Source organism: Myxocyprinus asiaticus, chromosome 11, assembly GCF_019703515.2.
Source record: "Myxocyprinus asiaticus isolate MX2 ecotype Aquarium Trade chromosome 11, UBuf_Myxa_2, whole genome shotgun sequence".
Classification (NCBI taxonomy): domain Eukaryota; kingdom Metazoa; phylum Chordata; class Actinopteri; order Cypriniformes; family Catostomidae; genus Myxocyprinus; species Myxocyprinus asiaticus.
This window is the reverse complement of record NC_059354.1, coordinates 41,378,831-41,395,740: the sequence shown is the minus strand read 5'-3', so window position 1 is coordinate 41,395,740 and position 16,910 is coordinate 41,378,831. Positions and strand designations below refer to the sequence as shown.

Genomic DNA, 16,910 nt, shown 5'->3' with positions numbered 1-16,910 from the left:
GTTTTCTTTCTTTTCATATTTCCATATTCATCATTTTATATTTAAAACGTTAATCTTGTTTATTTTTATGCACTTGTAATTGCAGTGTAAATGCATTTATGCCACCTCCAAGCAGCGTTAAACAGTCCGTGTAAATACACTTAAATGCGACTTCAGATGCAGCATCTGTGCCACCTTTGCAGCTTAAAAATGGCTTAATAGTTGTGGGATAGTGGGAAAACCACTCACTGCTCTTAATTTATTTCTTTGGTTGCTTGAATAATTACTTGGAAAATCTTAAGTGTTTACTTAATTGAGAAATATTTGAAGCATGTCATTGTTGTAATTTAATTAAGTGTTAATTTTTGTATTTATATTTTTTTATGATGTGTGTGTAATGTGTGTCAAAATACTTTCTCATATCCTAGTTTAGTCCTAGTTATGCTAGTGGTTCAGAAATTACATACTTTAAAATCTAATCATATAAATTTAGTTACACACTCACCTTAGAATTATAAAAATCATATTTATGATTATTCCAAGTTGGTTGGTTGGTACAAAAATGCTAATAATTTGCCATGTGTAAGATGTATAATCAGGCTTAAAAAAGCCCATCTAGAGAATACTAAGTATGCCCTTGAATATGTGTTTTTTTTTTTTTTTTTTTTATCAATAAAATGTAGCTTGTATAAACAACACATGTGTCTGGGTTTCTCAGGAATATGTTCGGCCTGCAGCCTTTGGATTATGCACTGACCTCAGAAATGCAGAAGGTCCTAACACTGGCCCCTGAGGTACCTCATCCTGTGACAACCCCCCTGAGCCCATCCGGCAGCCTCATTAAGGTATACAACCCAGATCCGGCTCACAAACAAATCCTGAAAACAAACACTGGTATTTTGTACTTTGTTTCATAAATTGCTTTGGTAATCCCAGATCTGTCAATATCATGGAGTCTGCTTTACTGTTTGTATTCTTGTAGGCTTCAGGTTGTGTGAGGGAGACTGGTCCAGTGGTTCTGATTGGAAGTCAGCTGACGCAGACCCAGCAGAAGCAACTTGCCAAAGCAGCTAAACTCCTTGGAGGGAAACAAGTGGAGTCCTTTAATAGTGCAGGTACATCTCTTTTAAGGTATTGACAACATGAATGAGTAAGATAGTGTAGAGTTGGGTAGTATGACAAAAATTGTATATCAAGTTATGAGTAATTTTAAAAGATGATAACAGTAAGTATATAATGATATAGTTATAAATATACTAAGCTATGCACTGGTATATTGTCTTGATAAAAATAGTTAAGTTATAAGTAAAATGTACTACTGCACATATTGGTGTCTGCTGAGAACAGGATTATTTCAACCACATGGACAGCTAAAAACAGCTTAGCACTTGGAGAATAAAACAATGAAACATTTTCAGCGCTGTGAAATGAAGTGTCTGTTCTTTCTTTGCCTTTCTTCTAGCACCTATTTTTGAGATGCGCATTACAAGCCATCCAGCTAAAGTATAAGAAGGATAATATGAAATCATGCATTATGAAACTAGCGTTTTGTGTGACAAATGTGTCTCTCAAGAGTTTTTAGACTCCAACGAAAATCACACTAACAGACAAACAACTTATGCAGTGTCTCATCATCTTAACAATCAAAGTTGGAATTGAGCAGAATTAAAGTAATTTAAGTAGTTTCTCATAAGCTGCACGTATAGCTGAACAAGGGCAGAATGTAATTTTCTCTAAGAATGTAAGCTGTGCATTTGTCACAACAAAAATGGAGAGCTTTTGGATTTTTTTCTCTGTGGTTTTCTAGAATTGAATTTTATTCACGGGCTTGGTGAAGTGTTATTTTATTTATTGGGAGCTTCTGTAAAGAGGATCTTTGTTACCCACAAAGGCTGCTTTGGTGCCACGTGGCTGTGCAGCGAAGGATACTTCAAAAATGCCCTTAAATATTGATCAGATGGAGGTATATCAGTCGGCAGAATGTTAAGCAGATATTGGATTCGGATGTGCCTCACGGTTTGAAAACAGTAGTTCAAATAGTCGAAGACAGTTGTTCTGATCTCTAGCATTTTTTCTTTGGAGGCAGATCTGTTGCCAAATAATTAATCTTGTTCAGCAAATTAGTAGACATGTCTTTATTGTTTAATAATGACAATTTTGAAAAATTCAGTTTGTACTTTAATGAGAGAAGTCAGGAGTCTTAGAGGCGCCAGTGTTTACAAAATGGAAATACTTGAGCTTATTAAAGGGATAGTTCACCCAAAATGAAAATTCTCTCATCATTTACTCACCCTTATGCCATCCCGGATGTTTATGACTTTCTTTTCTCTGCTGAACACACACAAAGATTTTTAGAAGAATATTTCAGCTTTATAGGTCCTCACAATGCAAGTAAATGGGTACAAACATTTTGAAGCTCCAAAAAGCACAAAGGCAGCATAAAAGTAATCCATACAACTCCAGTGGTTTCATCCATGTCTTGAGAAGCGATATGGTAGGTGTGGTTCAGAAACAAAGCAATATTTAAGTCTTTTTTTTTTATTTATTTTTTTACTATAAGCAGGGATGTGATTTCCGTCTTTTCCGACCTAAAATTGTGACCCACGTGAATTGTGTAAATCCATTAAAAAATGGGGGGGAGGAAATATCTCATCAGGTGTTAATATAAACAGTGCATTCTTGATACTCTTCACCCAAACAATTGTCATTCATGAAGTAAATGCTGTTGTAGCGCTTTGAATGTTGTATTTTTCGGCATGTGCCACAACTCATGAGTGAGCTGCTTCCAGCCTGCTCGCAGCACGTGCAGGAAATTGTCCTCTCACAAGAGAAGCAAAGTATCAGTGGTGATCACTGGTCATTCTGCAGGAAGCGGAGTTGCGAAACACAAGTTGCTATGACTGTTTTTACACTTTAGTCCAACGTTTTTGTGTCACATGAGGGTGAAAAAATCTGATTTGGGCCACATTCAGCTGCGGTGTGAACAAAGGCTTTATTGTTCCATCCGAACTGACTTTTTCAAGTTCAGAGATTAATTGCCTCACCTGTCTACTCCGGGCACGTCTGTTGACATACCACACCACAACAGCTGTCTACAGTGGACAAAGCACACATTCTAAACTGGTCCATTTGTCTTGCTGGCAGGTATGCCAGCATGTGCAGCGCGGAATAGACGGGTCATCCATTTATTGACGATGCGACGCACTGGAGCAGATGCTTCCAGTGTAGACAGCGTCATTGATTATAATGGGGTTCGCAACGCAGTGTGACGCAAGTGAGTCAGGTCTCATCTGTCACCAGACCACGTCGACATGTTGTTAATTTCGCTCAACAAAAATGTATGGTCTGAGTAAGCAGTAAATGGCTATTGTACACTAGGTATGCCGATATTTTCCACTTTATTTTTTACCCTGGCAGTTCATCAAGTAGTCTACTTTTCAAAGTAATGCCAACTGTTAAAGTGGTTATTCTGTGAGTGGATGTCATGTTTAAGATTATATATTAGGTTTATGTTCATATGCCTATATTTCTAACCTAGCTATTTTGTATTTAATCATAACTGATATTGGCTAACTTTCTTGAGTGAACAGCTGTAATATTTTGTAGTATATCTAATGCTAATTCTAAGTCGTAGAATATGCACAACTTTTCTGCCTATTTTATTTTTAGACTTGCTTACCTGTTAATTATTTTCAGCAATGTCCTGACTGTTTAAACATAATATGTTGGGTAACTTTTGACTGGGTGAATTTTGTTTAGAATAGGTTTAGAATTAGGTTTGCTCTTATTGGTCCTGCACTGTTCATTCATTTGTTTGCTATAAATGTGCCTGTATGCAGGTGTCAGAAGACGGAATAACAGGCTAAATAGACTTAAAAAGTTCCCAAGTTCATAACTTCTGTACTCCATTTGAGTAGTTTTGTGCTCATCAACAGCTATGTTTTCAAGAATTGAAATCCTCCAAAAATCCTCAGAGGCTGCTCGGTACATTTTATTTTATTTTTTTTGTCCTTTGCCAATCACATGCCTGTATAAATTCTCCTCCCTGCCCAGAAGGTGGCATTATGAACGAAGAATGTGAATCGCCAAAAAATAAAAGAAGAATGTGAAAGTGAATGTGGAGATTAATAGTAAAAAACAGACTTAAATATTGATCTGTTTCTCACCCACACTTATCGTATCACTTCTGAAGACATGGATTTACCACTGGAGTTTTATGGATTACATTTTATGCTGCCTTTAATCTGCTTTTTGAGTTTCAACATTTTGGCACCCATACACTTGCATTGTATAGACCTACAGAGTGAGATATTCTTCTAAAAAACTTAGTTTGTGTTCTGCAGAAGAAAGAAAGTCATACACATCTTGGATGGAATGAGGGTGAGTAAATGATGAGAGAATTTAAAATTTTTGGTTGAAGTATTCCTTTAATATGACACTCTAAGATCCGCAGTCTCTTATGAATGCTCAACATCATGTTTCAACATCATCATTTTTGTGTTTAAATGCTCCTAACTTGGATTACATGTCTCTCCAGTCACCCATGTGGTTGTACCAGATGATCCCACCAAGGCTTCTACCCTGACCGCTCTGCAGGGCATCCTGAATGGCTGCTGGATCCTTCGTTTCAGCTGTAAGTTCACAGTAATCACAATAATGAGCCTTTACCAAATAAAAAGCTTTAGACTGGTACAAAGGTTTATGCTCAATTAGGTGGCTTTGAGTATAGATATTATTACTAGTTGAATGGCTTTTTTTTTTTTTATGTTTCTTGATAATATTATGAAGGAATATAGTCCCCAAAGTAATGAACTGTGTTACTTATAGTCAATAAAGATTTGCGTATGCACTCTTTTGAGCGATGTTTCCTAATTATTTTCTATTTCTATTTAAGGGCAGACCCTGAGCAGAAACATTCAGTGTACCAGAACTGTGCAGTGTTCACTGTACCAGTATTACTATTCCATCTATTTTTATGCTGTTTTTTAGAGGGCAGTTTCGCTGCATCATCAATCAGCTTATCTATTTCTCCCTCAAGATACAAAAAAACCTGGTTAAAAATATCCCTTCAAAAAAACATGCTGTAGAAACAGGTTTTCTACAGTCATTAAAATCCCTGATATATCAGGTAATTTTAATATTTCTGCAACTGGTAACGTCTGTAACACCAGGGTTATTTCTGTAAAGTTAGATTAAGACTAAAACTGTTGGTTTAGAAACCATTTTCATAAACTAAGCTTAAATAATTCATGTAAAATAAAGCAAAAGACTAAAACAAAGTGAAACAAAAAACAGTGGTTTGAAAGATAATTAATAATTAGCAAAATAATACAAAGTTACCATGGTCATGGAAAACCGGGAAATATAAAAATTTAAAAATCCCTGTCCATCTTAAAATCGTGATTTCCATCTTAAAATCGTATTTTTTGTTCCTATTTATGCTAAGTTTGGCTAGAAATTGCTCTTTGTGAGAGCAAGCTGTATAAAATAATTTTTACAATTCATTATCCAGTAACAAATGAATGCAAAGTCATGGAAATTAATTTCTCATAAGGTGTTGGAAACTTGTTGAAATGTTTCTTGCTATATATTTGATTCAATGACTCAGCTTGAGAAGAAAAGAAAAGATTGATTTAAAATAATACTTAAATATAAGAATTTGAGTGTGAGTTTGTAGCATGTCTCATTGAGTTTAGCCCCTCTATCTGTATCACTCTATATGAGTACTATGCCTTAATACTATGCCTCAGCTCTTCTCTTCTTCTTTATGGGTCTCCATGGCTCGGTGAATCACGGTTCAGTGCTCAGGAGTGTGTGAGCTGCACTGTGAGCTGCCAGCGCCACTGATCCAAATCCACCCACCACACACACACAAGCACACACATGCATGCTGAGCTTCAATGTCCTCTCCCAACATCGTGAATCTAAATAGCTAATATGCTAATGGCTCTGTGCTGCTCAGCTAACAAGCTGGCCCTATCATCTAGAGAGAGCTTGTGGGATTAACCCCGGAATGTAGCATTTGCACCTCCACCGCCCTCATGGGTACCCGGGAAATGAAAGCTGTAATTAAAGTGGCAGAGGAAGCGCAATTACAGTTCATGATTACTATGGAGTATTCTGCATGTGTGTTTGTGCACAGGAACGTACTCCTATAGGTGGTGTTGGGGTTCTGATATGATGGGCTAGGCAGGATATAGAGATAGCGCTGTGACATTCCAGATGCAGGAATAGTAATTTGGTTAATGGCTCAGCATCACACTTCCACAACAGCATGCAAAATTTTAATCTAAACTGGGTTTTTCCATTAGGATAAGAGACTATGGAAGGATATGGACAGAAATGGTTGGTTACCGCTCCAATTTGATTTTCATCCGAGATCTGTTTGCGCACAGATCCTCAACACCAGGGTTGTTGTTGTGTCCTTAAACTAAGGTGAAAACTACTGGTGTTGAAGACTTATGTAACAAAATTGACAGAAAATAAAAGGAAACTAAAAACAGTGGTTGAAAAATCAACCAATTATAAAATAATACTGAATAATCATATTTGTTGTCAGCAAGCTACACTTTCAAAATATCTTAATAATTTTAGATGTTAAAACTCTGGCAGTGTTATACTGATCACTTAACTTGTTCTATAACTATAACTACTAACAGTAAAACGGAAAATAACATATATGAAAACTAAAAAGAAATGTGTCCATATAATAAAAACTAACCTGAAATTAACAAAATTGCTGAAACTAACTTTACTGAAATTACCAGTACATTTGAAAATAATATTAAATTAAAATCAAAAATGAAAAATACTGATTTAAAAATTATTTTTAGAGACCAAAATAAAATCATTAATAAAATGTTTTCAAAAAACAAAACTTAAAGTAACTGGGGAAAAAAATAACTAAATTAAAATAATAATAAAAAAAGTACAAACTAGCATTCATATTTTCAAAAGGACTCGCTTATTTTAGATTTTAATTACTATTGTAATGCTATGGTCATTAAACTCATTCTTTAACTATAACTATTAAAGCTAAAACGGAACAGAAACAAACAAAAGTAGACTCAAATTGCAAAAACTGAATGGAAATTAAAAGTACATTTGAAAAATAATAAATAAAAAAATTGAAAATGCAAAACTATTATAATCTTGTTCAACACCAACATAAAGAAGAGAGCCTTTCGGTTGTGGAAACAATCAGAGATCAAGCTAACATCTTTACTCTGCTCTTAAAGCTGCTTCACATGTTCTTTTGTCCTTTTTCTGTCACCATCTCCTACAGAACAACAGAAAATAGCTGCCTTGCAGAGCCCTTCAGTCAAGAGAGGTCCATTTCAGACAGTCATACAACTAGGGCAAACCAAGTAGAACGCTATTAAATAGTTGTAAACAGGTTCAGCAGGGAAATAACGTTTGTGATTTGTTTTTGTTTTTTGCTTTGTTTTGTTAGACAGCCTTGTACACCAGTGAGCTCAGTTGTTGTACCGCTCCAAGTCCAATTCTGAAACATTTTATCTGACAAAAATGAACAAAAAGATTTGCACGGTTTCATCAAAGATTGTTGATGCTTCTAGCATCTTCCAGCCATGAAAATCTTATTATGCTCTGTTCCTTTTCCAAAGTAAAAGTTGAAAAATGGAGCATAAGTCTTGCTGAATTTAAGTGTATGTTGCATCATTGCTGTTTTGTACATATTTGCTTTAAAACAGCAGATTTTAACAGTTGCATTTACACTTGAAGGAACAGTTCATCCAAAAATTATAAATCTCTCATCATTTACTCATCCTTATTCTTTCTCAAACCATATGACTGTCTTTGTTCTGCAGAATATAGAAGTTGAGAAGCAGAGGGGTCTTGTTTCACCCTGAAGGGGTTTATTTTGCTATAACAACCAGCTGACTGTACATTAATCAAACTAGATGGCTACTAACTAAATAAAGAAATAAACGGGCATAAAATATTGATTTGAGTTGAAATTATGAAATAATGTAAGGAGAAAGCAATCACTGAACAGCTGAATTCCATCTCCCGTTTGCGTCATATATCTGTTGGTGTTTATTTTGTGAAAATGACAATCTGACTCCTCATTATCCAGCTTATTACAAGACAAATTGCCAAATAAATAAATAGACATGAAGCATTGATTTGCGTTGAAATTATGCAGTTATGTGAGAAGAAAGTGTAAATAATGTGTAAATAATGACTGTCTGACTGCTCATTATCCATCTTATTCAAGACTACTTGCCAAATAAATAAAGTAATGGACATAAAACATTGATTTGAGTTGAAATTATTTTATAAGCTTACCTGTAGAGATCGCACAGTGATTTGAGAAGTAGGAAAGATGACTCGCAATACCAGGATACCAGTCTGAAATGACTTAATTCCCAAATGTGCGGTTGTTACTCAGAAATATCAGACCCCCAGATGGCACCATTGACCAATCAGAATCGACTATTCCAGAGACCCGTGTAATAAATTAAAATATTTTGGTGGACATATGATGTGAATTCATCCATACAGTTCAAGCCAGTGGGGTCCAAAACTTCCAAGATCCAAAAAAGAGATTGGTTTAATCCATGTCTTCTGAAGTGATCCGAACGGTTTTGGGCGAGAAATGTGCTCTGCTCATGTCCACGCTCACATGTATGCCTTTTTTATACCTTGGAAGATTTGGACCCCATTGACTAATACTGAATGGATATATTTACATCAGATCTCTATCAAAATATCTTTGTTTGTGTTCCGCAGAAGACAGAAAGTCATACGAGCTTGAGATGCATAAGTGTTTGTAAATGATTAGAGAATTATAATTTTTGGGGTAAACTATCCCTTTAAAGAAGTAGTTTAAAGCACCAAAATCACCAAACAATTGCCATGATTTACTTGCCCTCATGTCGTTCCAGACCTGTGTGCTGTTATTTTTTCTGTGGAAGACAGGAGGAATTTCGGAGCATCTTCACATAACTCTTTTTCATTTAATGTCAGTTTTATAGTAACTGCGGTTGTCAAGCTCCAAAATGGACCAAAAATAGCTTAAAAGAATCTTAAATGTAATCCATTCAACTTGTTTGCTATATTCTGTGTCTTCTGAAGTCATACAGTAGCATTGTGTGAGGAACAGATTAATATTAAGGTTGTTATTTTCTGAAAATGTTCCCTTCACTGCAGCACTAAAATCTCATTCTCCATTCCACATATTCAAATTGGCACTTTGCATTTGGTTACAACGATAGCAATGGTGCGTTGGCGTCAATGACTTCAAATCTGGACTGGCACATTAACGCACCATTTTTGAATCTGATTGCAAACATGAATGAGATTTCAGAGCTTCAGCAGAGGGAAGATTATCAGTCAATAACGATTACTTTTAGGGTTCTTTTATTATGTTTTTTTTGTCCTTATTGGAGCTTGAGAGCCATGGCCACTAACTATTGTTGTATGGAAATGAGCTGCAATAAGCATCAGTATCCCTCAAAATATTTAATTTTGTAGTCCACAGGAAAAAGCAGCATACATGATTGAAACAAGATGAGTGTGTGTAAATAATGACAGCATTTGAATGTTATGCTGAATTATTCCTTTAAAATGCTGGTAAAACTGGTAGACTTGGGTGAATGTATCTGTTTCCTCGTTCTTTTTTTTTTTTACTCTCTCCTTCTCTGTCTTTCTTTCAGGGGTGAGCTCTAGCCTTCAGGCAGACAGCTGGGCTGGGGAGGATGAGTACGAGGCAGGTGAAGGCCCCCTGCGTGCCCGTGTGAACATAGGCAGCCTGGTGAGTGACAGACCAACATGTGTGCAGGGTCTAACAGCTATCAACACATTTTCCTCTCCAGAGAGGAGGAATAATGGCTGAGTGAAATCCTCTGCTGGTCCTGCTCTTTAATGGTCTCTCATTGTCAGTCTTCTGTGTTGATCTGCTCTCCTCAGGCTTGCTTGGCTTTTATTACTGGCTGTGCTATGGATTGTGGTTTGTTTAGAAAGTCACACACTTCCCTGAGGGATTGGGATTCAAAGGGAGGCCACAGACTTGTAACTTTCTAAGGAGACTGTGCATTGTGAGACAAAATAGGGCACTGTTGATCTTCCTTGGCCATGATGTACAGCTCAAATGCACAGCAGCAAAACAGTCAAGCTTGCTGTTCTCCTCTGATTATTAAGAAAGCTCACAACATAACCTATTAATAGCCTTTCCACTGTTCTTGAACTGTAGGAGACATTTTCTTTAAAAAAAAAATTTTATTTTTATTTTTTATTTTTTTTATTAGTTTTAATATAAAACAACAAAGATCACAAAACTTCAACCAACCATCGCCCAGAAACCCATCCCTGCTGACCATTGTTAGACTGATAGATAACGATTATATATATATATATATATATATCTGGTGTATACACCGATCAGCCACAACTTTAAAACCACTGCCTAATATTGTGTAGGTCCCCCTCGTGCCACCAACAATAATCCATGCGATTATCTAATCAGCCAATTGTGTGGCACCAGTGCAGTGCATAAAGTCATGCAGATACGGGTCAGCCATCAGAATGGGGAAAAAAATATGATCTCAGTGATTTGGACTGTGGCATGATTGTTGGTGCCAGATAGGCTGGTTTGAGTATTTCTATAACTGCTGATCTTCTGGAATTTTCACGCATAACATTCTCTAGAATTTACTCCGAATGGTGCCAAAAACAAAAAACATCCAGTGAGCGACATTTCTGTGGACAGAAATGCCTTGTTGATGAAAGAGGTCAACAGAGAATGGCCAGATTGGTTCGAACTGACAAAGTCTACTGTAACTCAGATAACCACTCTGTACAATTGTGGTGAGAAGGATATCGTCTTAGAATGCTATTCTGAAATGCGGGTTGGCACTGTTTTGGCGGCACAAGGGGGACCTACACAATATTAAGCAGGTGGTTTTAATGTTGTGGCTGATCGGTGTATGTGTGTATATATGCAATTGGATCAGAATTCCACTGGACTTTATCCTACTGCTTCTTTTACACCTGCTTTGCAACTTTTATATCTTTGTTTATGGTTGTGAATCATAGGTAGGGTTCCCATGGAAAACCTGAAATTATCAATGAATTAAAAACGGACACATACACACACATATACATATACGTATGTATATATCTATATACATATACGTATGTGTGTGTGTGTGTATATATATATATATATATATATATATATATATATATATATATATATATATATACATACAGGGTTGGGAGGATTACTTTTTAAATGTATCACACTACAGATTACAGAATACATGCTGTAAAATGTAATTTGTAACGTATTCCGTTAGATTACTCAAGGTCAGTAACGTATTCTAAATACTTTGGATTACTTCTTCAGCACTGGTAGATTTTTTGAATTGTTTTGACTATAAAAACTCTGCCAGTACAGTAAGACAAAATACACATAAATCTAATTGATCTTGTTTCAAGGATTGTTTTATATTTTTACAGGAAAAAAATTATTACCAAGAATACAATTTTTGCCCTAATATCAAAAGTCTTACTAGAAAAAATAAATTATGATCTAACATGAATTTTCTTGATAAACAAATATAGTCGTGTCTGGTAACGTGCATGTAAAATGGCTAGAAATAGCATTTTATCTTGGCGTAAAGCTGGCAATTTACACAAGCTTTATTTCTATTTCTTCTGCTCCAAACTTACTTCAAACTTACTTCTCTGTCTACTCGTATGAATGTCACACATCATAAGAAAGTGTTTCACTGCTGTTCAAATGCACTTTGGATCGCATCATTTATATGTATAAATGTTTTCCATCTGAACTAAATATTAAATGAAACAAATGACAATAAAAGTAATCTCTTCAGTAATCAAAATACTTTTGAATGTAACTGTATTCTAATTACTAATGATTTAAATTGTAACTTTAGTGGAATACAGTTACTTATATTTTGTGTTTTAAATACGTAATCCCGTTACATGTATTCCGTTACTCCCCAACCACAAGGAGGTTACCCCATGTGACTCTACCCTCCCTAGCAACTGGGCCAATTTGGTTGCTTAGGAGACCTGGCTGGAGTCACTCAGCACACCCTGGATTCGAACTCCCGACTCCAGGGGTGGTAGTCAGCGTCAATACTCGCTGAGCTACCCAGGCCACCCTCCTAATTAGCTTTTTAAAGATTTTTAATTATCACTTTCAGAGAAGGCAATATTTATGTCAGAGCCATGGCTTAGCAGTTAGCACACATGCTCCAGATACATTGCACTTTGGTGCTCATGTAAGAGATGTTTTCAAATCTTATTGCGAGTCATTGTAAACCACTGCCAAGGAAGAATTGCCAGATGATTCTTCATTGATGCTTTACTTATTAAATCGCTCTCATCTTCTCATATGCTTTTATGCACTCAGCTGCCTCCACTCTTTGATGGATGTTTCTTCTACTTACTGGGTTCCTTCCGCAAGCCCCCTAAACATGAGTTGCTGCAGTTGGTGAGGGAGGGAGGAGGTCACCTTCTGAGCCGCCAGCCTAAACCTGACAGTGATGTCACTCAAACCCTGAGTGCAGCAGCCTACCACGCCCATCCTGGTTCAGATCAGGCACTCTGCACCCAGTATATCTTGTATGATCCTCAGAGCTCCTACAAACCCCAGCGGGTTCGGATAGGTAAGGTCTGGTCGGCTCCCTCCACGTGGCTTCTGGACTGCATCAGTGCCTTTCAACTTCTGCCAGTGCCAGAACCCTAGGACATGTCATTGCTTTACTCATTTGCACCTTCATGACATCAAATAAAACTTTGTCTGCTTGAGAAAATAATTTTTTTTTTTTTGCACTTATTAGAAGTCTGAGACTAGGGACATCCTAACCAGATGCAAAGCGATACTGCAGTATTCATACACTAGTGATTATAAATGACAATAAAAGCAGATGTTACAACAGTAACATGGAACAGTCTGTTTATTGAACGTACCCTATTTTCTCACTAAAGCTGCTTATGGACATACACTTTCTACGACAAATCTCAAGGGGATTGTACACAATCACACACATACACAGGGCAAAGTTACTTTATGAATCGCATAAAAATTCATCTATTGCCATTTTTCTGTTCACACACTTACGCAGTACTTTGTTGTTATTTCTTTGATCTCCATGTGACAGGGAAACGGAGAGAATCAAAATGAGCCGCCGGTGTGTGTGTGTTAGGAATGGGCGATACCACTTATTTTCTTTTCGATCCGATAATTTCAAGTCCAATATTGTCAATAACGATACCAATACCGATACTTCTATCAAACTGATTTTTTTGCGATTTCTTGGGATAAAATGGGTAATTTACAATATTATTTTTAGTCATAATTCAAGTCATAATTTTTTTTAATTTTTTTTTACATTTGTGAGCCTAAACAGAAAATTATTAGACTTCTGTTTTGTTTACCCTTACAAAAATTAACCGTGGTTTCACTACACTAACTATAGTTTAACCATGGTATTTAGTTAAACCATATTTACCACACAATTAACCATGGTAATATTACTGTAGTAAAACCATGGTTTCAGGCCAAAAAACAAACCCCAAAAAAACATACATGGTTACTACAATATTACTTTAGTAAAACCATGATTAACTATCACTGTGTTTGAAACTGCCCCCTATCCACTATATAGTGCACTATTTCGGGTGTCGGCCATTTTATAGGAGTGTCTGAATTCTGAGTGAGCCACTCGTTCCTACTTTGTTCACTCATTCATACCCACAATGCACTCTAATAAGTCGATGTACACTCGATGATAGTTAATTGCCCATAATCCACCGCGGGGAAGACGTTCGAGCTGGGAGTTTTCTGCTTCATTCACTCCTGCAATGTTTTATTTCAAGCTGAATGTATTAAATTACGTTTTTGACAAATAAAATTTAACAAATTAAATTTGTTAACAAATTAAAATAACATAATAAAATATAGAGAGGCAAAACATACAGATATGTTTTAAAATATACAGAATTTTGCCATTAAGCTGAAGAATTCTTTATTTACTAAATAATTCACTGAGGTGATATGCACACATTGGTAATTATAATTTTGTGGTTGATTTAAATATTCGGATATAACGTGAAGGTTATGATCATTTTGATGGATGAGGACGCTATGCACCCAGAAATGCTACCCAGCTTGTATTGGAGTTTAAACATACTAAAGTATAACAAATAAATACAATGTACATCTGATAAAATGTGTTTACTCTTTATATTAACATATATATTAAAAATGACAAACAGAATGAAGATTTATTGTATTAATATATTATTTAATAAGAATAACAAGTAAGGCCCAGGTATTTTAAACGCTCATATGTGACATTGTTTCTGCGACAGCCCCAGAGCTCCGACACTCTGTGTATACATCAGAGTCTGAATTCACTCACTCATTTCCTTCACTCACTACTGAGATATAGTGCACTCACTGCCATTCACTATATAGGAAATAGTGAATGAGTGAACGATTTTGGATGCGCCTATTTTTCAAATGACTTATTATTAACAACAATTACAGACAAACTCATGATAAGAAATGTCACCTTTAGATATGTAGTTATTTTAGCGTGAATTTAATCCAGAAGCTGTTTCTCTGATTTTCTATCATTACCTCTACAAGGCACTGATCCTTCTTGTTTGAACGAGCCTTGTGACGGCGCAAGTTCTCGTCTGCTTGTGTTTTTCAGCATGCTTGTTAAGATGAGCGGAAGAAGAAATATTTCCATCCTGCACAAGTATTTGCTAATATAACATAATCCTTTTTATTTTCACTTTGAAGCTTATGATTATTGTTCATGTTCATTGTAACCAAATAATAATATTCCTAGTTTAAAAAAAAAGAAAAAAGTTACAATCGATATTTTTGTGTGAGGATCGATATTTTTGATACAACATCAGTATCGGAAGTATCGATAATTTAGGATCGATCAGCCCATCCCTAGAGTGTGTGTGAGTATGTGTGTGTGTGTGTGTATAGAGCTCCAGTTGAAGAGAACGATCCCTCATACACAACATTCCGTAGGTCTGTGACATCCTCGGTGAAAATAAAGTTGTTTTCAACCAGCTACTGTCACCCCAGCTTTAGTATACTGTTATAAAAGGATTGCGTGGCTCAGCGTCGCGTCAGGTTAGGACACGGTGTGACAGTGGGAGTTAGTTTTCTTTCACGGTTTCTTTTCATCAGGATGTGGTATTTGCAATAAGATCATAGTAACCAAAGGTAAAAGTAAAACCATGATAACATGGACAGTAACCATGAAACAAATTATGCCATTTTTCACAAGAAAAATTTTAATTAAATTGTATTCTATCACTACCCCGATTTATTGATATATTGATATAAGTTCATGGTAAGTATTTTTTAATATCTGTGATGTGTGGATTGAAAGCCTTAGCTACAATTTCTGGCTGTTCATGGTACAGATTTCTCCTTTATTCCTTTTCAGTGCTGTTTAGAATTTTGGGGCCATTTAATACAATGCTAATCTATTTTAATCATCGACACATTATGGGCTTTCATAGAGGTTTTAAACAAATAATGCCGAATCTGCGACCCAGCCCGCGCTTCTTGCAGCACTGTTTATGATCTGATGAGTCTTGAGAGCTCAAGACTGGTCCACGTGTCAATGCACGTGCTCTGCACTGATCTGGGGAGTGTTTCCTGAACAACGATGTAAGCCACTGCGTAGCCACCGTAGTACAATACATCGTTAGAGAAACTAACTAGCTAGTCACGAGTGTTTCCCAAAACACGAATAACTATGTCGCACATCCATCGTTCGAATTACATTGGTTCAACAACACAGAACTGTCATTAATGATGTTACGCAGGGGGTGGAGTAAAAACTTCTGGGAAAATGTCATTATAATAGCTTATTAACACAAGACACCAGAAAGAAGTTTTAATGCGAGAAAACAGCTGAAGGCATGAAATCGGCATGCACAGTGTAATGAGGCAGATGCATTGTGCTGCAATAGATGTGTTTTGCTCTGCATCAGACTTCGGGGTTCCCCTGACGTGCTTGATCACAAACGCACATGCGCACTCTTCAAATGGCCGTGTTCTATTCAGAAGAGATCATCCCTATGCCCATTCCCTTCAAAGATGTGGGACTCCAAAATAACAGTCATTTGGAGTTTACTTTTTAAGCCATTTTTTATTGAAAATTCAGTTTGATCTATTATGATTGTTCTCCCTATGAAGTGCACTACGGAAGCTGATTTATCTGGTTTTGAACGCAGCCGAAATTGGCACTTGTGCGTTAACATGGAAACAGAAGCCGTGTTCTCCAACAGAAACCGCTAAAAAAGTGCATTCTCTTAACATGCTTTATAAGCAACTGCTGCATTCACATTTACATGACATTTCAGAAAGGCTTTCTGCAAAAATCAGAATAAGTCTTTTTCTTAAATGCATGTAAACATGATCAAAGCCTTGACAGAATGAAATATATATATATGGAATAAAAGTTATAGAAGACTCAGCGAAGTCAGATGATGTCCACACAGCAAACTATGAAAGGAATATGCTTCTAACCACATGTAAAGAGTTGTAGTTCCAACCACACAACTTTGCAATGCTGTTTGCGAATGTCTGTTGGAACTACGGTTTCGGTAAATACCAAATCGTTTAACTATGTTGGTAACTATGGAACTTTCGACCATAGTTGGCTAACAATGCTTTTGGGAAATGCACCCCATGTCCATTGAGCTTTGAGCCATGCTTACTGATCCAGGTGGAGCTGTTTCCTTTCACGTTTTTTAACATTTGCCGTTTGATATTTCCCATACGCAACAAAAAACGACAGCGCACAATCAGAGAGTCAGACTACTTTGTAGTCGCACCAGTGCAACCTCTTGCGAAGTTTAATCGCACTGTTAGGGAAAATGGTTGCAAAATG

General features: G+C 36.4%; 1 protein-coding gene across 1 annotated transcript in view; it reads left to right on the top strand.

Annotated features, from left to right (window-relative positions):
* Window positions 1–13,215, top strand: part of LOC127448491 (BRCA1-associated RING domain protein 1-like) — a 30,097-nt gene extending 16,882 nt beyond the window's left edge. The window contains exons 7-11 of the mRNA XM_051711083.1: window positions 698–824; window positions 962–1,094; window positions 4,517–4,612; window positions 9,660–9,757; window positions 12,386–13,215. Of these exons, the coding sequence (XP_051567043.1) occupies window positions 698–824; window positions 962–1,094; window positions 4,517–4,612; window positions 9,660–9,757; window positions 12,386–12,721 (790 nt within the window). The 3' untranslated portion in view covers window positions 12,722–13,215. The remainder of the gene's footprint in view (window positions 1–697; window positions 825–961; window positions 1,095–4,516; window positions 4,613–9,659; window positions 9,758–12,385) is intronic.
* Window positions 13,216–16,910: the final 3,695 nt, after the last annotated feature.